General features: G+C 43.3%; 1 protein-coding gene across 1 annotated transcript; it reads left to right on the top strand.

Moving 5' to 3' along the window:
* Positions 1-1,716: 1,716 nt before the first annotated feature.
* Positions 1,717-20,638, top strand: SEC11C (SEC11 homolog C, signal peptidase complex subunit). The gene is made up of 6 exons (XM_008013927.3): positions 1,717-1,900; positions 11,105-11,214; positions 14,174-14,323; positions 17,294-17,413; positions 19,202-19,259; positions 20,438-20,638. The coding sequence occupies exons 1-6, from the start codon at positions 1,814-1,816 to the stop codon at positions 20,489-20,491; spliced, it is 579 nt and encodes a 192-aa protein (XP_008012118.1). The 5' UTR covers positions 1,717-1,813; the 3' UTR covers positions 20,492-20,638.
* The last annotated feature ends 2,565 nt before the right edge of the window (positions 20,639-23,203 follow it).

The following is a 23,203-nucleotide window of genomic DNA, read 5'->3' as shown; positions in this document are numbered from 1 at the left end:
TCTTTTCTTCTTTCATGCCCTATATTTATTCTTTCAAAAAATCCTGAAGACTTTCTTCAAAATGTATCCAGACTCTGAATCTTTAGTGCTGCCACCTTAGTTCCAGCAATTACTAGTGACGGCGTTAACTATCACCATATCTTCCTATGTACTAAGCAGTGTGTCTTCCACTTACAATTTTATACATCTGATATTTGGAAGAATTTTACACAGACTAGCTTCTGAATCTGTACATTTCAAACCTTAGTTTTTCTCTCTTACCCACATACTTCCAAGGCCAGGTGCTGCAGAACACTTTCATATCAGATGCCACTTCCAGTGCTTCTCCCTGCCACGGTGCCAGGTGAGTTGGCATAGTGGATGGCAGTATTCCCAGAAGCCATTTTTTACACCAGGATGGCAGGAAAGACCGTGAATCACATAAAATATATTCACCAAACTCAAACTAAATGTATCTCCAACTCGTTTCCTCCTTAGCTGGATCCCCAAAATTCTCTTTGTCCCTCCAACAGCAGGTGAAATGTAATGGAGGTGAAGTTGGAATGCAAAGAAACAGAACTCTTGACCAATGGCAATTGCAATATCTTGTTTTTGAAAATTTTACACATTCTATGGTTAAGTTTATCCCACGCCTTGGAAAACACCTTTGAAACTGAAGGGACCCAAAACTTATCTTTCATTAGCTTCATGGTAAGTCAGCTTCTGGTATATTTTAAATTGCAACCTGATCCTTTCCCCTGGACCTCCCCATTCAACTTATCTGCTTTTCCTGTTGTCATACCACCTCCATCCTTTAGGTACTGTATAAATTATCTATTATATCTGTCTTTGGTAGAATATAAGCTTCATGAGGGCAAGAATCTTTGTTCGTTTTGTTCACTGATGTTTTTCAAGTGCCTAGAACAAGGCCAGGTGCATGGTAGGTGCTCCATAAAGATTTGTGGATAAATAAATACAATAAATAATGCATAAACGAGTGAGTGAATGAACCAAAGGTAATCTAGGATCAGAATTGTGATGATCTAGGACTTCTAAATTTAAAACTTTAAATTCTATTCCAGACTCATTTCCACTTAACCTTGGCCATGTCAGTGAACCTTTCTGGGCCTCTGCTTTCTCGTGTATGAAATTAGGTGGTTATGTATTCATTTAATTAATATCCATTGCAACCCAACTGTGGCCAAGGCATTCAAAGATACTTCCTTGCATTCAAGTGGTACCACTCAAAACGCAGAATTCATTGGCATCAAAGTCCAACCTCTTCCAAGCCCCGCCCACCTCACGTCCATCTTTAGGCCCTGCCCCGATTCGGTTCAGCCCGCCCCCAGCGTAGAGGCACCACCTTTCCTCGTTGCAGTCATCCAATAGCCAAGATACACGGCTAGGTGATTTGCGAGCGGGAGTTAGGTGTCCTCTTGGCGCCTGACCAGAGTCGGGAAATTCGGCTTCTCTTGAGTAGTCCCTTCCCTGAGTTGGCCCCAGGGTATGCGGGGTCACTCGCTGCTCGACGTTCCCTCTGAAGGGTCGGACAAGGCTCCGGAGCCCTGTCGCTGCCCTCCCTAGGAGCCCCGGGTCTTCACTGGCCGAGGTGCCCGCCCCGCGGCATTCTGGGAGTGGTAGTTTTCTTCCTTCAGGTTCCTTCCTGGCTGGCCAGTGCCCAAGACTAGCGAGACTACGATTCCCAGACGCCCAAGCGAGTCGCCGGTCACGTGGCCGCAAGGACGCGGGGCCGGTGGGCGGGGGCCGGCAGGTGCCCCGCTGCTGTCTGTGACAGCCAGAGCCGGCGAGCCGCTAGGTCCCCAGAGACCCCGCCATGGTTCGCGCGGGCGCCGTGGGGGCGCATCTCCCCGCGTCCGGTTTGGACATCTTCGGGGACCTGAGGAAGATGAACAAGCGCCAGGTGACGGAGGCGGGTGGTGAGCGCGCCCAGGCCGGGACCGGCTGTGCTTGCGAGGAGTTGGGGCTTCCACTGCAGGGCTCCGGGAAGGGCAGCTCCCAGTAACTGCGGCCGGGCGGCCACCCGAAGCTCCCGCGCTAGGCTCTCAGGCCCTGGGTTCTACGCCCACGTGTGGGCATGGGTGTGCGCTTCCTTGCCCTGACAAGAGCACAATTAGGGGAGGGTGTAGGAAAGGGGAGAATAGAAACCCCGTGCCATGGAATGTCAAATGTGGATGAGAAAGCCATAGCCACGCTTGTGGGAGAGTTGACTATGTGAGCGACAGCTGTATGCGCGTATTTGAAGGGCCACCCGGTGAAGAGGGAACCGATTTCTCTGTGGGGCTTCAGAGGCCTGACTGCCTGCGGGTGGAAGTGGCAGAAAAGCAGGCGAGAGGGAAGAACTTTCCTACAATGGGAGCTGTCCAGCGATGCCTCCCAAAGCAGTTTCTTTCCAACCTGGGCAGTTGTTTTTCCCCTGACCGTGGGTCTGGACTCAATAATGCTCCCTGTGCCTAGAGAGCTCACAAGCGGTGCGCAATCATTGTGGACTCAACCCGTGTTCCCAGCGGGATTCCAGAAGCCTTCTCTAACTTCTGAGATGCCATCATTCTGGCTGCACTATGAATATAGGAGGCAGTGTAGGGTCTTTGGGCAGCTGGGGTGGTTGAATTCCCTCTCCTTTGTGAGAAGACCTCAGAGGAAAACGTTCCTCTTGCTCTCTCCTTAGCCACTTATTGGCCATCATCACTGTCTTTGGGTCCTTATCTCTTCACTATAAGGTTAAGAGTGAGTAGGGATTGGAAAGGAAGCCCTCTCAGTCAGGAAAAATACGATTATGTAAGCTTCTAGGTAGAGAATTTGGGGGACCCGTAGGGCCTAAATATCACGGTGGATACTAATGCCACTATTACTACTAATAAATTGTGCTAAGAAAAATGGGACCTTCCAACCAAGGGATTTTGCTTGTCTTTGAAAATGGTATTAATCCTCATTATTTTGAGGGCATCCAGTTTCATTTGCTCCATCAGTTGAGATGTGGGGTGGTGCTCATGGGAAGTCACAACTACTCCTTTAAGCATATGTGTTTTTCCCCTCTCACTCTCCTCCCCCTCCCCCATGTAGAATTTCAGACTAGTGCAGTCGTGTGGGAAAGTTTGATCATTTCTATTTCATCAACTGTGTTTAGGATGTGGTAGTGTCTAGGTGTGCACAGCTGATATACTCCTGTTTCTGGAAGATGAGTTGTAGTAGAGATCATCACCAGCTTAAAAAAGTAACTGCTAATGTCCTGAGCATTGATGCTGTTCACAAGAATACCCTACAGGAAGTAGAGCTTTGTTTAAAAATTTAGACTTAATGGCTGGGTTTTTAAAATGTCTCTAAAATTAGTACTGACTACTGATGGCTGTAATTGCAGACTGTTAGAAAAGGCCCTCTGATGAGTGTATTGATCCCTAAACCACTTTGCCCTTTTGAAAGATCAGTGTGTGTTTTTTGCTCTCAATGATAAGGCCTGCCAGTAGCTGGCTGTATTGCCTGTTTTGCTAGTCTTCTAATTAAAATTCAGCAAGCTCAAATCTACTGCTTCTCGGTACTTTTTAAAAAAGCTTTGTCTGTTTGCTTTTTTGTTGTTGTTGTTCCTCTTCTTCCCTCCAAAATAGCATCTTATGACACCTTGTCAGGCCTGCATGCTCCACCAGTCTTGAAAGCAGGACCTTCTTTCTCTGCCGCCCCTGCTTACTATTAAAGCAGGACCCACATGCAAGACAAGGGCTCTTTGTTTCTGCAGTGAGGAAGAGAGGAAGAAATACAGCTACTGGCAGTGCTGCTGCTTTCAGCCAGAATATTTGGTCTGAAATGTTTGCTTAAAACTCTTAGACATTGGCTGTTTCATCTTTGGTTGACAATGACTGAGTGTGGACTTACTTCTACACTCTGTCGTGAGCATTAAGTGCTGAGCATACAAAGTTGGTAGGCAGAGGTGAACAACAACGAAAGCACCCGTGAAACATGGTGGTGGTTTGGTTTTTTTAGACCCCAGTCAGCTTGTCAGGAGTTCAGTCAAAATTACTTTTCTGGATTCCAGGATTTTAAGCCTAGAATCTGATTAGTAGGTTTCTTAAAGTTAAGGTGTTGCAAGGATGATCTGTGGTTTCTTAGTCTGATTTTTAGATTTTTGTGTATTTGGGCATTTCCTTAGCAGGTAGATGGTTTGCTCAATGGAAGCTTTTTTGAGGAATTGATTTTGCTTCCCCTTACTGAACTTTTCAAGCTTGGGAAATTATACGGGAAAATATATTCTTGGTACGAGGTTTTTACTGGATAAGTGGCAAGATTTTATAATTTGCTTTTATCAGGGTAGAACCAGATGGCTTGAAAACTTGTCTAAAAATGGCAATCTTTGTTTAAAACCATGGTTTGGGGCTTTCCTAATTGGATATGTAATTCATTATGGAACAGTGGTGATTTATCAAGTGCTTTCAGTCAGGCAGAGCAGCTGGGGAGGGTTTGAATGTGAATTCCAGTGAACAACTTCTGCTTTAGCGTGGCGTGACTTGTAAGGCTGATTTTACTTTAGAAGCAGTGTTTTGTTGTTGTTGTTGGACACTCAATATTTATTGAATGAAGATATGAATTTTTTTATCTCTTCTAAATGCTCACTTCTTTGCATTCTTAAATATTTGCTTTGTGATTTTTGATTTTTTCCGTTATGCTCTTTGAGCTTACAGTGAAATGGTGTAAAGACTTTGATTTTTCATGGCGACTTTCTGGTAAATATTCTTCATTTGATGAGGGATAAAAGACTACATATTGGGTACAGTCCACACTGCTCCAGTGACAGGTGCACTAAAATCTCAGCAACAACCACTAAAGAACTTAATCCATGTAACCAGAAGAAGCAATGATTTAACGTATTATAGCCCAACACTTTGACAGTGTCTGCTTAGCACTCCAGTTTCATTTTTCAGTCTCCTGGGAATATAATGATAGTTTCATAATTTGCTATTGACACAGTAGCCAAGTCGCTTTAAAAAATGGTGTGTAGGCTGAGTGCAGTGGCTCACACTTGTAATCCTAGCACCTTGGGAGGCCGAGGCGGGTGGATCATTTGAGGTCAGGAGTTCGACACCAGCCTAGCCAACATGGTGAAGCCCTGTCTCTACTAAAAATATAAAAATTAGCCGGGTGTGGTGGCGCACGCCTATTATCCCAGCTACTTTGGGAGGCTGAGGCAGGAGAATCGCTTGAGCCAGGGAGGCGGAGGTTGCAGTGAGCAGAGATCGCGCCATTGCACTCCAGCCTGGGCAACAGAGTGAGACTCCATCTCAAAAAAAAAAAAAAAAAAAAGGGTATAACTTTAATGTTGAATTATATTTATGTTCCTATTTTGATTTATTGCACCAAATACCCTAACAATTATCTTAATTCACTTATGTCCTCACTTTCAGTTGTATCCTTCATAATTGCATCAGATTACCTATTGTTACAGTTTTAACATTAGCAAGAGACAGTTTTGAGCTCTGCTTTTCCTACCTTACATCAGTCAGAATACGTTTTCAGAATAGAGAATAGTTTAAAGAAGAAAAGTCAATGACTCGTAATTTCACTATCCTAAAATAGCCTCTCTTAGAGTCTTGGGGCATCTCTTTGTGTTTGTTTTATCGTTTGGTGAGCTCCTACTGCAGCTTACATTTTTCACTCAACATACTGTGTTTGGTCGTGTCATTAAACTTCCTTTTTATTTTCCTCCCCTAACCCAACCCACTTTCTCCTCCACTCCCATTAAGTTCTTTATGCATTGTTTTAAATAGTGGACTAATCTGCCATTTTCTTTTTCTTTTCTTTCTTTTTTTTTTTTTTTTGAGATAGAGTCTTGCTCTGTCACCCAGGCTGGAGTGCAGTGGTGCTATCTCGGCTCATTGCAACCTCCACCTCCCGGGTTCAAGAGTTTCTTGTGCCTCAGCCTCCCGAGTAGCTGGGATTACAGGCGCATGTGCCACCATGCCTGGCTAATTTTTGCATTTTTAGTAGAGTTGGCATTTCATCCTGTTGGCCAGGCTGGTCTTGAACTCCTGAGCTCAGATTATCTGCCCACCTCGGCCTCTCAAAGTACTGGGATTACAGGCATGAACTACACCGCACCTGGCCCCATTTTCTACTCAGTTATTTCCCTATTGTTGCTCATTTATTGCCTTTTCCACATTATTAGAATTAAGACTGTAATGAATGTCTTTGGGCCATAATTCTCAACCTGCACTCACCATTAAAGATGGTTATTTTATCACTATTTATTCAACAAATTGAATACTTAGCTTTTTGCCAAGCCCATGTTGAATCTTGAGGATACAGCTATGAGCAAGGCTGAAATGATGCCTACTTTTGTGGAATGTAAGGTCTAGTGCAAAAGACACTTTAGGTAATTACATGCTTAATTATGATGCTGATGAACGATATTAAGAAATACAGGATTAAGTGAGAATATGTAATAGGAAGACCTAGGCTGGCCAGAGTGGAAGTTGGCAAACCCCATTGCACCACCTGTTTTTGTAAAGTTTGATTGGCACACAGCCATGCTCCTTCTTTTACATATTGTCTATGGCTGCCTTCCCGCTACATTGGCAGGACTGAGTAGTTTCAATGAGACTATGTGACCCGTAAACATAAAATATTTACTGTCTTACCCTTTACACAAAAAGTTTGCTGATTTCTGGTCTAGCCGGTCAGGGCAGGGTTCTGTTGGGCACTGGCATTTAAAGGTGGATGTAAAGGTGAGTGTTGGTAAACTGAGGGGTCCAGGGAGGGAGCCTTCTGGGTGAAGGCCCTGGGGTGGAAAGAAGCATGTGAGGTGGAAGCATGGACAGTACCACCAGTGCAGCTGGGGTGAGGCGAGCTTCAGCAGCTGAAGTGGGGCTGGGGGATATATCAGACAGGGCGTTAGAGGCCATATTGTAGTTTGGTCTTCATCCTCAGAGTAGTGGGATGCAATCAAAGGGCTTTAGGCAGGGCATAGACATGACCAGGTGACCAGATGTGCATTTGAAAACCAATACAGTCAAGCACCATATACTGATGTTTCTGTCAATGATGGACCACATACACGATGGTGGTCCCACAAAATTATACCATATTTTTACTCTGCCTTTTCTATGTTGAGTTACACAAATACTTAGCAGTGTGTTACAGTCACCTGTAGTATTCAATCTAGTAGCAAGCTGTACAGGTTTCTAGCCTAGGAGCAATAGGCTACACCGTATAGCTTAGGGCTATAGTAAGTGACACCATCTGGGTTTGTATAAGTACACTTTATGATGTTCAAACAACAATAAAATCACCTAACAACACATTTTTTCAGAATGTGTCTGTCATAAAGTGGCGCATGACTGCCCTGAATGTAGCACAGAGAATGGATCAGAAGAGGTGTGCACGGGCATTAGGAGACCTGTCATGAGGCTGTCACAACAGCCTGATGGGCCCCGTTGGTAATATGATGAGAATGGTGGCAGTGGGAATAGAGAGAACTGTACAAACTCCAGACATGTTTGGAAAGCCAGAATGTATAGAATGAATGGGTATGGGGTGGCCCCAAATAGCAGGGTGATAATAATGTCATTTACTGAGAGAAGGATCACTAGCACTGAAAGCTTTTGGAGAAGGTAAGTTTAATTTTGACATGTTGAGCACGAGGTATCTTTAAAGACATCTGAGTGGAAACGTCAGGTAGGCAGTTGGAAGTCTCTGAATTGGGAGCAGTTAGCATGACAGGACCAATGCCAGCATTCAGGTAGAGGAGGTGGTTCAGGTGGAGGAGGAGCAACTGGCAGGAAGACAAGAAAGTGGTCAGAAGTGGATGGCATGCCATCGTGGAAGGCAGGGGCCAAGGGTTTGAAGAATGATCATGTGTGTTGAGAGCTGCTGGAAGGTCAGGTAAGGTGAGGGCTGACAGTTATCCTTTGGATTTAGTGAGCATGTGACTGATTATGTAGGTTGAGGACTGAATATAGATGGTGAAGAAGGGGAGCAACTTGGGGTAGACACTGTTTTGAGAAGAGCTGTGAAGGAGAAGAGAGAGTGTGAAAGCTGGAGGAGGATGTGAGGTGGAGGAAGGGTTTGCGATGGGAGAGTCTTTAGCTGATGGGAGGAGGAGGTATAGAGCCATGATTCAACTTTCACTGCACCTCAGAATCACCTAACCCCTCCCAGCGATCCAGCTGGTCTGGGATGGACTTTCCAGGGCTTCCCCGATGATTCTAAGGTGCAGCCAAGGTTGAGAACCAATGGTATAGAGCAGTGGTTCTCAGCTGTGATTCCCACGCCAGCAGCTTTCCTGTCGCCTGGGAATGTGTCTGAAGTGCAGTCCTCAGGCATGGCCAGCTGATCCTAGTGCACACTGATGCTGGCACGCTGCCGCTGTAAAGAACGGTCCATATACCCAGAAGTCAGAACCACGTAGAACCACCTGGGAAGTCTCTATTTGAACTTCCTGAGTGTCTTTCAGCCTGACTTTTCTGGGCCTTGTGTATTTTTTTTTTAATTTATTATTTTTTTGGAGATGGAGTCTCGCTCTGTCACCCAGGCTGGAGTGCAGTGGCCAGATCTCAGCTCACTGCAAGCTCTGCTTCCCGGGTTTACGTCATTCTCCTGCCTCAGCCTCCCGAGTAGCTGGTACTACAGGTGCCCGCCACCTCGCCCGGCTAATTTTTTTTTGTATTTTTTAGTAGAGACGGGGTTTCACCATATTAGCCAGGATGGTCTTGATATCCTGACGTCGTGATCCGCCCGTCTCAGCTTCCCAAAGTGCTGGGATTACAGGCTTGAGCCACCGCGCCTGGCCGGTCTTGTGTATTTTAAACTGTATTTAAACTGTGTTTAAAACTGTATTTTAAATTGCACTCAATGCTCAAAAAGAGTTCATACCACCACATTCCATCTCAGTTAAAATTGAATTTGGATAGTTGAGGAAAATGATGTTGCCCAGAGCCACGTGATCCAGGTCCTCACTCCAAACTCAATTCGAAAGGATGTTCTGGAAAGCTGGTAGGCAGCTAAGGTGGGATCTAACTTGTCTAACATCACTGCCTCCAAAACACTAAAACTATATTAATAGCAAGGAGGTTTTAGAAGTTGTCAGTTACTCCAGGATACACCCAGGAAAGGAAACAAGATCAGCCAAATACTAGAAGCTGGAAAACTGATGGAAGAATGGGAACTGGCACAGCCAGAGAAAGCCAGGATCTGAGCGGCACTGGGGGAGGCTGTGGCTCTTCAGGTTTGTGAGGCAGAGAGAGTCCTGAGACCCAGGAATTGGTGTCCCCAGCACTGAAGGCGAAGGGGAGATAGGGCTGAAATAAATTTGATTGGGTAGAAAGGCAGAGAAGCAGTGAGACCCCCCCGCTCTCCTGTCTTCACCCAGAGGCCTTACCTTCCTCAGCAGAGGTCTGGGAGTTCATTGCCTGGAGAGGGGAACGGAAAGCTCTGGAGGAAGGGCTGCCAGGCCCCGTAGGGTTATGGCTCCCACTCTATAAGTGACTGTGCACACTACATGCTGAGGGTAGAAAAACAGAAGTGAGGGGTGAAGGACCTGACAGAACATGGGTCCTCAGGTATACACAGAGGTGAGCACAGGTGCCAGGAGAATAGGCACCTGCGGCCCGGTGGAAGGGGGTCATTGAACCAGTGGGGATAGACCCACGTGGGGATAGAGCCATTTTGGTTCCAGGGTGTGTTGCCGAGAGTGGGTGGCCCCAGTGGAGGGAAGATCTTTGGAGATGTGGATGGGGGCCCAGGAATTAAGATGGCACGGTGTTGATAGACCACCCACCTGGCTCTGCAGATCACCCCAACAACTGCAGGGGTTGTGAAGAGGAAGACTGAGGCAGGTACCAAAGTAAGGAGCCTCCCTGGCGGGCGGTGCTGGCGATGCCATGAGGGGCTTTGATTTTGAGTGGTCCTAGCCACAGCAGCGTTAGTCCCTGTTGCGCCTGGAAGGAAGGCGGATGTTTGGGCTGACAGGTCAGCTCCAGCCCAACAGGGTATTGGCACATGGGCAGGTGTTGTTTTCTCCTTTAGTCACCAGGAATTGGCAGGTGCAGCAGGCAGCTGTCAGCAAGGAAGAGCCTGTGCTTCAGCTTGTGCCATGCTGCAAGGAGCGAGGCAAGCCCAGCGGGTCTAAACGCAGTGGTCTGAGGTGGAGTGTGTGGGCTTCTACCTCCTTCTCAGAGCTGATGTAACTAGTGCTTATGCCTTAACTCGTGTGACCCGCCCACCTGTACCCTTTTTTTTTTTTTTTTTTTTTTTTTGTAACGGGGTCTCGCTCTGTCGCCCAGGCTGGAGCGCAGTGGTGCGATCTCGGCTCACTGCAAGCTCCGCCTCCCGGGTTCACACCATTCTTCTGCCTCAGCCTCTCCCAAGTAGCTGGGACCACAGGCGCCCGCCGCTACGCCCAGCTAAATTTTTTTCGTATTTTTTAGTAGAAACGGGGTTTCACTGTGTTAGCCAGAATGGTCTCGATCTCCTGACCTCGTGATCTGTCTGCCTCAGCCTCCCAAAGTGCTGGGATTACAGGCGTGAGCCACTGTGCCCGGCCCCTAACCAAATATTTGTTATCTACCTTTTGAAACATTTCTGAAAAATTTAAACATTAAGATGTTTAGCGTTTCTGTTCACTGGTTTTAAAATGTCATTTTTAGATGCAGGACGACCTCATTGCCAAGCACTATAGGGCTCGGAAGCTTCTGTTTGAGGCTAGAGGTAGTTCTAGTTGAATCCACAGTGTGCGGATCTGGGGGAGACCTGTGCTCAGCATGCCGCACTGTGTCTGGGAATGGTCTTCATCGGGAGGCTCGGGGGGCAGGCCTTGAGTAGCGGAACGCTCTAGGGTATAAGGTGCTGGGAAATCCCGAAGAGGTGATGAGGGCCTCCTGGAGGCTTTAAGAAGACAGGCCTCACAGATTGCTCTTTTTTTCCTCCCCTCTCTCTCACTTAAGGAGAGATATTTGCCAGGGTCTTTCCAGGGACAAAAGTTGAAATACTGCAGAATTTTGTACCTTGTGTTAGTTTCCTGTCCTAAAATCGTGTCTTTGGAAAAGTTTGATAAGTGCATCTCCAGCTTCGGGGTGGCGGGTCTTCTGCTATTGGTTTTCACTGTGGTTCCTCTTTTTCATTCCAGCTCTATTACCAGGTTTTAAACTTCGCCATGATTGTGTCTTCTGCACTCATGATATGGAAAGGCTTGATCGTGCTCACCGGCAGCGAGAGTCCCATCGTGGTGGTGCTGAGGTAGGTCCCCCAGGCTGGCCTCCAGCCTCCAGCCTCCATCACAAGGCTGCCCTGGGTCTGAGGAGCAGGGCAGCCTTAAGTGAAAACCTGTATGACAGCTGAAATTCAAGATTTTAATTGGATAAATTATTAGTCTTTATTGATGCCTATTTTGAGAATGTTTCTTTTTTTCTGGCTTTTGAAAATCTTATCTTTCTTAGTAGACATTTTAGAGCTTTAACCATGTTGATGCTCGTGCACCTAATCCATTTCAAATGACAATTTAATAATATGGTATTCATGCATTATTTCTATACAAATTAATTTTTAAACATAACTAAAAATGTTACTTCATTTTCTTTGTACCAAACAGGCAGGGCGTCTGTATCCCCAGTGCGTAGCATTGTGTCTAGTAATTTTTTCAAGCTTCTTCAGTAATACTGGTGTATTGATGGCTACTATCTTCTTGAGACTATGATGCTTATAAAAGTACAGCATGTTTATTTTAGAAAAGTTACCACTAGAGTTAAGTTCACACAGCCATAAAGCCGTCCAAGGGGAAAAACTTAACATCAGTTTGAAATCAAATGGCCGTGTTTGGGAGCTGGTAGGTGCTTCAAGATGCTGTCTGTCTGGTGTGTCTTAGGTCATCAAATCTGTTGTTTTCAAGGTGGCATGGTGGGCTGTGGCAGTAACTTGGGCAGAGTCACAGCTTACCAGTGCAGGAGCCGAGGCCAGAACATAGGGCTCTTAGCTCGCATACCAGTGCCCTTTCCCTCCACCGGGCCTTGCCACCACCGTGTGGGGTCATAGCCATGATCCACGCCCCACCAGGCCGCCCTCATGTGGTTGGCCAAGGGGCACACTTCTAGAGATGGAGTTTTCATGAATTTAGAAGACTGAGGCCAGCCTAGCTCACAGCAGAGCCGTGGGACCTCCGACCCACTCGTGTTCATACTGTGCTTTAGGGAGGCCCCTGGCGTTGGGGTGGGTGGATTAGGAGTGGGGAGAAGGGAAGTACACTCAAGGATTCAGGAAACCTTAGCCTTGCTTCACATGTAACAGTTCCACGCTTATGTGTTTTATGTGGTTACACTTCCTGGTAAGATTTCATTTGAAGGAAGGATTTTAAGGCCTTTTTTTTTTTTAAAAGAAGAAAAAATTTAAAACCTCAAATTTAGATGGACCCTCTCCTTTAACAGACAAGGAACCTGAGGCCCAATGAGGCCAGGCCTCAAGCATCTCCCAGTAACTTTTGGCAGAGCCAACACTAGATCTGAGATTTCCTGGCCCTCCTCAGATGTCACAGACACACTTTCACACAGGAGCTAGTGTGAAATTGCTGCACTTAGGGACTTTTTTTTTTTTTTTTTAAGCATCCTTTGTAATGTTAAAGCAATTTGGTTTGTCAGCATAAACCAATGACATCCAATGACATCCCTAAGGGATGTGTGGTTTTTGGGGGAATCTGGCCCATGAGGAAAGCAAGTAGACATTGATATTAGTGAAACATTGAAAAGAACTGCTCTCCTGATAGGACATGATAGTGACCCTTGATGTCCAACTTCAGGACACCTATGGCCTCTGTCGTCTGTGCAGGGATCTTTTCCTAGCTGCAGTTCTCTTACACTGTTACTTTTCTATCAACATCTTCCCACTGTATCTTCAGGAATTTTGTTGAAGGAGTAAAGATGAAGCCACAGATGAAGAAATTATCTTAAGCATTTTAGCTTTTTTTTTTTTTTTAACCCTGAAACAATTATGTTTTATTTTCAGAAGAAGACAAAATAGAATTTCATATTGGGGGACAGAACAAACTCAAATTTGTTGACTGTGATGTTTTCTCTTAAGTCAGTTGTATTTCTAGCCCTTTTCCCTTGTCATTCAGATTGGCTGATTTTGAATGCTTCATCCATGACCATACTTAGTGGCACTGGTTTGACAGGCTGCATTTCTTCTTGCCACCTTCTGCACCTGCTGAGATGTTCGAGGTGGGCCAGGCTGGAGGGAAGGAGGGCGAGCTTTCCGAACTCTTGTTGGGAGCCGTGGTTTTCTTTGTTTCCGCTAGAGCTCCACGGAGCTTCAGTGGTTCATTCTCCTCAGATTCTTCCTGCTCAGCAGCCGTTACTCGTCCTTGGTTGCACAGCCCCCAGTCAAGCTGTATTTCTAGGTCTTATTCTCTCATGTATTAAAGCAAAGAATTAGCACACACATATGTGTGTGTGTGTGTATGTGTGTGTGTGTGTATACATATATTTTATATATATATATAAAATGAACTTTTCAAATTTTAGCTTCCAGCATATTGCAATTTACTTTGAATCCACCAAAGATTTTGGCACAGGTTTAAATTGGTATCATGTGGAATTATTTATTGACTTCCACAATAACCCAGTCCATGGTTGTTAGAATTGGGCTTTTGTAGAATATGGTGGAATTCTTCACCATGTTCTTTTGCTGCTACAGGAGGCGAAGGACTTGGGTTCTCGTTTTGTCCCAGCCTCAGTTTGGCATCAGGGTGGGTTGTGCTCCCCAAGTGCTTTCATGTGTTCCTCATTTCTTAAGTAAGGATTGCAGTATCCTAAGTGCTGGGGATCTGCTCTAAATGAAAGGATTGCCCTAGATGATTAGCTGTAAGTCTGCAGTTCTAGAGGAAAACGCTACTGTATTTGTGGACGCAGGACTTTTTTGAAAGCTAAAAATTGGTAGCTTTTACTTCAGAGTTGACGTTAATCCTGGTTTCTTTTCTACCTGATACGAACTGCAGAGGGTCCTGCCAGTGCTCATGACACGTTCATGTCAGTAGAAGTCATTTCCTTTCGCACATGTTACTACCTTGAGCAGTCAGAAGGAAGCCGTAGTGGCTTGTTTTATAGCTCCTGAGACCTACTTGACTATTGAGTTTCACCTCTGACATGTTTATTCTGATTGCCTTTTGGACACAGGGTAATGCTGACACTGACTTTGTGCTTCTTTCTAGTGGCAGTATGGAGCCGGCCTTTCACAGAGGAGACCTCCTGTTCCTCACAAATTTCCGGGAAGACCCAATCAGAGCTGGTGAAATAGTTGTTTTTAAAGTTGAAGGACGAGACATTCCAATAGTTCACAGAGTAATCAAAGTTCATGAAAAGTAAAGAGGCTTATTTCTTTTTGGTTTTGTTTTATAAATTTTTGGTAGATTCATGGCTAATTAGAAACTAGTAAAGGCACAGGAAGATGTCATGAGTTCTGCCATTTTCTCACTGGGTGACTTTGGACCAACTGCGTAACTCTTTCTGTAGGATGAGAGTTGTGGTAGTTAAACCCACAGTAACTCACAGAGTGATTATGAGAATTAAGTGAACTAATGTTTACTAAAGCAATTCAGAAACTTAAATTGCTGCACAAATGTAAGGTGTGATATATTATGACATGGTAGTTATTTGAAGGAGTTCAAAGAAAATCAAACAGTTTTGATATGAAAATTATTTTCTGAAATGCAAAAAAACTAGCTGTTTTTTTCTATGTTGGGCCAAAGTGGCATTTTCAGCAGTAATATTAGTCCTGGATGGATAAACATTCCTTTTCCAACTCATCTCATGATTTGGTCGTTGCATGTTCTGCATTAATTTTTTATTGCCACATCCCCCACTCCCCAAACAGCCTTGCTGTTAATACCAGCCATGACTTACTTATTAAGATCCTTTTCTGGAACCGGAAACATTTACTTCTTGCTCAAGTATATAAAGTGCCCATGAGCGAGTACTTCACATGATTAGTAAAAGTGTTACATTTCATACATACTTGGTTATTCATTTACCTTTATGCAGCTTAGTATGGATTTTTATCTGTATGAGTCAGAATTAAATTTAGGTATGCCTAGGTATGTTTTTTTAATAATGGAGCATTTCTCACCCTGTATGTGTGTGTGTGTTTGAGTTTGAGAGAGAGAAGTAACTACTTGTACATATCTGGTATTAGATTCCCATTCCATTCACTGCTTCTTTTTTTGAGATGGAGTCTCACTCTGTCGCCTAGGCTGGAGTACAATGGTGTGATCTCCGCTCACTGCAACTTCCGCCTCCCGGGTTCAAGCGACTCTCCTGCCCCAGCCTCCTGAGTACCTGGGACTACAAGCATGCACCATCATGCCTGGCTAATTTTTTTTTTTTTTTTTTGAGACAGAGCCTCGTTCTTGTCTCCTAGGCTGGAGTACAATGGCGTGATCTCAGCTCACTGCAACCTCCGCCTCCTGGGTTCAGGCAATTCTCCCTTAGCCTCTCAAGTAGCTGGAATTACAGACACGCGCCACCACACCTGGCTAATTTTTGTATTTTTAGTAGAGATGGGGTTTCGCCATGTTGGCCAGGCTGATCTTGAACTCCTGACCTCAGGTGATCCACCCGCCTCAGCCTCCCACATTGCTGGGATTATAGGCATGAGTAACTGTGCCCGGCCCATTTACTGCTTCTTCACAAGTGTACCCCACAGATATTGATACTTATTCACTTCACATTACTCTAAACATGAGAACAATCCAGTTTCAACCTGTGCTGATACACTGGTCCTGTGCTAACGGTTACTTGATGCCTACCTGTTAAATTCCTGAGGAAGAAGCATCCTCAGTCATTATGTGACAGTACTTGCACTGACTTACAATTAATTTCTGAAGATGATCAATTGTTCCAAGTTAAGGAAATGATTATTTGCTCTAATTTGCATGAATTATGAGAGACTGTCAGGATTTTTATCCTGATTTCCTTTATAACCATGTCTGCAAATCAGCTTGCTCTTTTTAATATGGTTTCAAATCTTTGGGGGTTTTTGGCATTTTATCGCATTATAATAGTGCATTCTTTTTTTCGTCTGTCTTATTGAAAGAAGACCCTCTTTATAGCTCCATAATACTACAATATTATGTTTCTAGAGTCAAGGCTATCTGAGCACCAGTTTAGAATGCTTAAAATGGGTCGCACATGTCTCTTTAACGCACTGGTGTTATGCCATTTGTGATTCTTGTTTCCCTGCAAATTCGACTTTATACTACCATGGTCAGTGGTGAAGGAAATAATGCAGTAACAAATTGTGCATTTGGCAAGGAAAAGGAAATCTGAGGACAGCCTAGAGCACACTTGCATTTAAATTACCTTGTGCTCAAATCTGTGTGATCTAGGATTAAGTTTAGAGTGAAGAGGAATATCATCCATGTTAACAAATTGGTCTATGAGGCTGGGCGTGGTGGCTTATGCCTGTAATCCTAGCACTTTGGGAGGCCAAGGCAGGTGGATCACTTGAGGTCAGGAGTTCTAGATCAGCCTGGCCAACATGGCAAAACCCCACCTCTACTAAAAGTGCAAAAATTACCTCGGTGTGGTGGCTCACACCTGTAATTCCAGCTACTCAGAGACTGAGGCAGGAGAATCGCTTGAACCTGGGAGGCAGAGGTTGTAGTGAGCTGAGATCGCACATGGCACTTCAGCTTGGGTGACAAAGCAAGACTCCATCTCAGACAAACACACACACAAACAAAAAACCAAATTGTTCCATGAGGTCTAAGAATGAAAACAGTTCAAGTCCAGCACAGGTTGTTAAACCAGCTTCATGTCCTGACTTCTGACCTGTTCTGACTTGAAGTGAATGAAGTGAGCCTGGAAAAGCTCCTTGTCAGCAGTGTTTTTGTGTGTTATGAATCTGGACTTAAAAGAATTGCACAGCGGTGATTCACATGATTTTATCCACTGATGAATGACACGAATACACTTGTTTACAGGTTTAAAAAAAAAATGACTAGTACATTCGTCATTCCCAGAAGCCATGTGGTGAGAAGGAATTCTTCATTGTGTGCTGTGCTGGAAGCAGATTGTTGCCCTTGTGCTTGGTCATGCTGTTGTCACGGTTACTTGAGTGTTTTGGAATTTAAGTCTGCAAAATTGTCATTAGATTTGTGCTTCAGTTGAATGGTTGTCTTAAGCAGTCATCTTAGATTAAAAGAAGGTCAGGTTATCTTTGACGGTTTTTATAAATGCTCCTGTCTGACAGTAAAGTCTTGGGTAAACTAATATTTTTGTAAATGATGCTGTGCTGAAAATAATTTTTGAGAGTACATTATTTTGCTTTCCAGAGATAATGGAGACATCAAATTTCTGACTAAAGGAGATAATAATGAAGTTGACGATAGAGGCTTGTACAAAGAAGGCCAGAACTGGCTGGAAAAGAAGGACGTGGTGGGAAGAGCAAGAGGGTGAGAATTCACCTTTAAGTTATATAGAAGGCTATGGAAAACACTTAGAAATGAAGAAATTAAATTGATAGGCTGAGTCGTTAATTACAAATATGACATATCAGGAGAGTTCTAAGCAGTTCTAGTTTATCCTGTGAAGACAAATACATCTTAAATTCCTAAAGACCTAAAATCTAAAATGGAGCCCAATTATCTATATGATGGGTTCAAATCTGTTTAAAAATAAATCCAGCCAGGCGTAGTTGCTCACACCTGTAATCTCAGCACCTTTGGGAGGCCAAGGCAGGAGGATCACTTGAGCCCAGGAGTTCAAGACCAGCCTGGGTAACATAGGGATACCCCATCTCTATTAATAAAAATTAAAAAAAAATTTGTTCTTAAAAAATGAATAAAAATAAATCCTGGGAGATTAGTTATTTGTGGATTTTAAATAACCATTACAAGAAAGTCTCCCAGAGATAGACACTGTTTAACATTTCAGGGAATGCTGTAGATACTCTCTGGGCTGGTACAGATGTGTGTTATGCATATATATATATAATTTTACTTAGAATTTGATTGTTTTTCACCCAGCAGGAAGTTGGAAATAGCTTTTCATGTCAAATCTACATCTATATCTTTTTAAGTGGCTACAAGCTGTTTTATTGCAAATAAAAATTTACTTAACCAATCCCCTTTTGGTGGACACTTAGATTATTTCCTATTTTTCATAACTAGAAACATTTCTGTGATACATCTTTTAGTATTCATCTTTGTATAGTTGTCCAGCAATGAGTTCTGCTTCTGATTGACATAACAGAGAATGTGTCCTCATTAAAAACCAAAAAAGGGAATTCTTCCCCTCTCGGCAACCCGTTTTATGTTGAACAGACATAGAAATGTTTTTTTTCTCTTACCTAAATCTCACTAGCTTTTTAAGGCTGGAGAGACTGGCTACCATTTTGTAAGATTTAGCGTTATCAATCAGATTGTGGCTTACGGCTTCTTCCTACTCCTTTAACCATTTTTCTTTGTTGCATTTTCACTTGAATATCTGCGGGGGGACCCGGAGGGCTTCCAGTTAGTCCATCCTGTCTTTCTAGACACTCTGGTGAAAGACTTTGGATGAGAGAGAGGATGGAGCTACTGATTTATAAAAGACTGGAAGGTACTATGGGTGTGTTAGCTTGTTTCCCATGAGCAGAGGTGATTGAGACCTGGGTCCATCTGATTACATATTGCTGTTAATTTTGTCAGCGTAATCATTGGCTGGTTTATGCACTGAACCTCCTCTCTCTGGGATCATAATCATATTTGAGTATAAGTTATGCTATTCACATTTGTATTTGCTACCCAATACATTTATTTGTTATATCTGACAAGCACTGGGAAATCAAAATAATTATTTGCATTACAAACTCATTACTCATGTGCTTTGAAAGCTTTATCTAACAGCAGTTTTTATATAGGCTATCTGAATCTTCTCTTCTAAATAAAAACTAGATTTGTGAAAGTTGCCTATTCTTTTTGTATAAGCGGCTTAACTATTTTAATTGTAGCAAGTGAAGACAACCAGCATCACTATCTCAACTCAAGTGCCTACTTAGAAAACTTGTCCTGGCTGCCAGTGCTGATGCTCCTTACTAATAAAGCTGTTTGAGACAGGGCTGAATACATCCTTACAGCCCCGGTCAGTGGCATTCCCACGTACGATTCATTTCCTAAGACTGACTTATAGTATTTTCAGATGTTGCCATCATCATGTTATAAACAATTTTTATATCTCTTGCTTTTTATCCCACAATTTAGGTTTTTACCATATGTTGGTATGGTCACCATAATAATGAATGACTATCCAAAATTCAAGGTAGGAATTTATGTGCGTCTATATTTATTTACTTAGTTAAATATTGGAGCTTTTACTTGTGCAACTGTAAAGAGGCCATCTTCTTAAAACATGTTGCCATTAATAGGCCTGCAGAATATCTATAGTTAACCACAAATTAATGTAGTCATTTAAAGTAGCAACATTTAAATTAATTATTTAAAATAGCTACTTTCCCCCTGTATGTTCATGTTCTAAAATGGCATTTATCTAATTCCTGCTTTTTATTATGGAAATTTTTACACACACACAAAAGTAGTCTCATAAACTAATAATGCTTACCTCTCAACTTCAACAAAAATGGTATCTCTCTCTCTCAATCTATATGTGTATATATGTATGTGTATATATCATATATATGTAAATGTGTGTGTGTATGTATGTGTATATATATATATTTTTGGACGGAATCTGGCTCTGTCACCCAGGCTAGAGTGCAGTGGCACAATTTCGGCTCACTGCAACCTCCATCTCCCAGGTTCAAGTGTTTCTCCTTCCTCAGCCTCCCTAGTGGCTGGGATTACAGGTGCCCACCACCACGCCCAGCTCATTTTTGTATTTTTATTTTTATTTTTTAATTTTAATTTTAATTTTTTTCCCGAGACGGAGTCTTGCTCTGTCGCCCAGGCTGGAGTGCAGCGGCAGGATCTCAGCTCACTGCAAGCTCCGCCTCCTGAGTTTACGCCATTCTCCTGCCTCAGCCTCCCGAGTAGCTGGGACTACAGGCGCCGGCCACCTCGCCCGGCTATTTTTTTGTATTTTTTAGTAGAGACGGGGTTTCACTGTGTTAGCCAGGATGGTCTCGAACTCCTGACCTCAGGTGATCTGCCCGCCTTAGCCTCCCAAAGTGCTGGGATTACAGGCATGTATCTATATTTTTTTAAAAAATCACTTGACAAACAATGGGAAACCTGCGTAGGAGTAAGCACTGCATTTGCTGTGTTTGTTCGTTGTCTGATCTTCAGTCCTTCAGTATATTTTTAGGTTTTTGATCATAATGTGGCATTGAACAGCTCATTTAGAGAACAAGGCATGGGGGGAAGAGGTAATCTTTTGATTCTGTCCTTAGCCCAGTATTTAATGGACTTCATCTGAATACATTTACAGACCAAATTTCTTTGTAGACCTCACAGTGATTTTCCATTGTGTTTTCTTTCCAGTATGCTCTTTTGGCTATAATGGGTGCATATGTGTTACTAAAACGTGAATCCTAAAATGAGAAGCAGTTCCTGGGACCAGATTGAAATGAATTCTGTTGAAAAAGAGAAAAACTAATATATTTGAGATGTTCCATTTTCTGTATAAAAGGGAACAGTGTGGAGATGTTTTTGTCTTGTCCAAATAAAAGATTCACCAGTAAAGATGGTTTCTTTTGTGGAATCTGATTTGAATCTGCTCAATCTCTCTGCCAATTGTGGGAAGCTCTACACTGAGTGTGAGGGTCTGCACCACTTCAATAACAAGGCAGGCTGTTTAGGGCCTGGCCTGCTAGTGGGGCAGGGCATGGTCCACATGTATAGTTGTAATGTCTGAGTTTCAAAAGTAAAATTCTTAATATAATGACATTTCTGGGGGGAAACACAGAGGCCCTTAAAAGGACATAGTTTCTTATTAAAGTATAATCTGAGAAACTAAGAAAGCCAACATCTTTTAGAAGGAAGGGATGTAATCTGCTTTGTTTTGTGGTATGATATATTTTGAGATAGTTTATTAAATTATTTGAGAAGTGTTTAATAAATTATTTAAAATGGTGCATACTCCTTTGAAAAACTGCAAAAACTCCAGAAGGGTAAAAGTTGAAAATTGCAAAAACTACAAAAGGTCTCTTTCCTCAGTCTTCCCTTTCCGCTTACCAGGGATATCCACCATTAAATTAGATATTTGCACGCTATACAGTCCTGCAGAGAAAGTAGACCCTCTTGCAAGTATTTATCAAGCGCTTTTACCCAGCCACTGTCTGATGTGCTGGAGGTACAAAGTCCCTGCCCTGACGGAGCCCACACTGGAGCAGGAGGAACAGATAACACACGAGCCTATGATTTCAGGTACTGGTCATTGCTATGAAGAAAGATAAATCATGTTAAGCAGATAGAGGGTGACAGACGACACTGCTTTTCAGATGGAAGTCAGAGGAGACCTCTCTAAGGAGGTGACATTAAGCAGAGTTGAAGGAAATGAGAGGGAGTGGAGCACATAAATCCCGGGAAGTGCATTGTAGCCAAGTGCAGAAAAGGGAGTGCTGTTAGCGGGCCAGAGGGTTCTCACACTTTAAGGAGTACACAGCCACCTGTCTTGTTCACTGCTAATGCGGACTCAGGAGGTTTGGGGTGGGCCTGACGTTACGCACTTCTAACACGCTCCCAGGGGATGCTCATGCTGCTGGTGCCCACTTCGCATAGTGAAATATTAGAGGAATCAAAAGGAGGCCAGTGATGTTTTAAAATGCACTCTTCAGTTTTACTAAAATGTTCTCTTTTCACCAAACACGATGATGTTGACATCCTTTCAATCAGGACTTACAAATCTACCTCATTCTTTTACATTTGTTCAATTCTGATCTAAGAATTTAGAAGCCCTAAAAGTCACTTAACCACTTATGTGGCCTCAGGCGAGTTAACTTCCCTTAGCCTCAGATGGAGGATAAGAACTGCCCTTACCGAATGGGGCTGTTGTGAGCAATAAGCCACACGGTCCTTGACACGTCCACAGTATCCGCTCCATAGACGTTCCCTATTGTTGCTCATTTTTTCCCTTTCAGTGTAAACCTGTGTCACACCTGTATGGTTACTTTTCCTGAGTGAGCACCTGGCTTGGTAAGGACCAGCAGGAGTGATCTGTTGAGGACAGCTTGCCCTTTAATCCTTTCTCTCTGCTAAAATAGGCTATTGCAATGATAATGGACCTCAAACTGTTGAAATCGGCAAAGTCAAAGAAAAGAAGATTTACAGAATACTTTCTAAAAACGTTATTCCCTTGTGCCCTGTAATAAATTGTTTTCTTAAGAAAAAATGGATTTTTTCCCCTTACCTAAAACTGGTATTTTAAAATGTTGGGTCAAAATCGTATTATTTTATCATCTTCTTGGGCTTCTGTAAATTTTTAAAAAACTCTGATCATGGCTAAGCTTTTTGGTAATTCTTTGAACATGCCTAACATTCTGAAGTGAACTTTACAAAGACACCTAAGAACCCTGACAGGGCTCAGCCAGTGCCATTGAATTGTGGATTTTAGTGACAAAGATGTCTTTTGGCCTCCCTGATGCTGTTGGTCCTTATAAAATGGGAACGATGGCAATTAATGTTGGATTGAAGTTCTTTTATCTGGGGGTCTCAGTTGTAACCTCAGTGTCTGGAATATATCAACATGAACCAAGGATGTATCTGAGCAGACAAAATTAGCACGAGAACATCCAAGCTACTTGCAGTTGATTCATCAGGTAGAACCTCTTATTGGGAGCTTTTCAGTGTTCATGTGACACATTTCTCACATGGTTACACAACTGCTTTTCCACTTCACAACAGCTTAGAAGCATCAGAGTAGAGGGTTTCTGGTAGACAATGGCCAGACAGGTAACACTCACTGAGAAGGAAGAATACAAACTATAAAAAAACAGATGCAAGGATTTCAGGAAGCAGCCTGGTGTATCCACAAAGGCGACACTGTGCTATAAGAAGACACTTAGGAAGAAGTTAAATGGCATTTGCCATACTGCCTTTGAGATCAATTTAGGTTTTCATCCAGATTGGAAAGTTTCTACTACGGGGTAGGGTGAGCTTCAGTTTTTTCAAGAGGTGAGTGGTGGAACCTGTGGTTGATTTCCTAAGCCACAGGCCTCAGTCCTGCTCTTCCACCCCTTTCCCCCTTGACAGTATGTTAACATTATGCAAATCCTAGAAAAACAGCTCCTGCAGACATGCACAAACACT

The sequence above is a fragment of the Chlorocebus sabaeus genome, chromosome 18, assembly GCF_047675955.1.
Source record: "Chlorocebus sabaeus isolate Y175 chromosome 18, mChlSab1.0.hap1, whole genome shotgun sequence".
Classification (NCBI taxonomy): Eukaryota; Metazoa; Chordata; class Mammalia; order Primates; family Cercopithecidae; genus Chlorocebus; species Chlorocebus sabaeus.
This window is presented reverse-complemented; position numbering and strand designations above follow the sequence as displayed.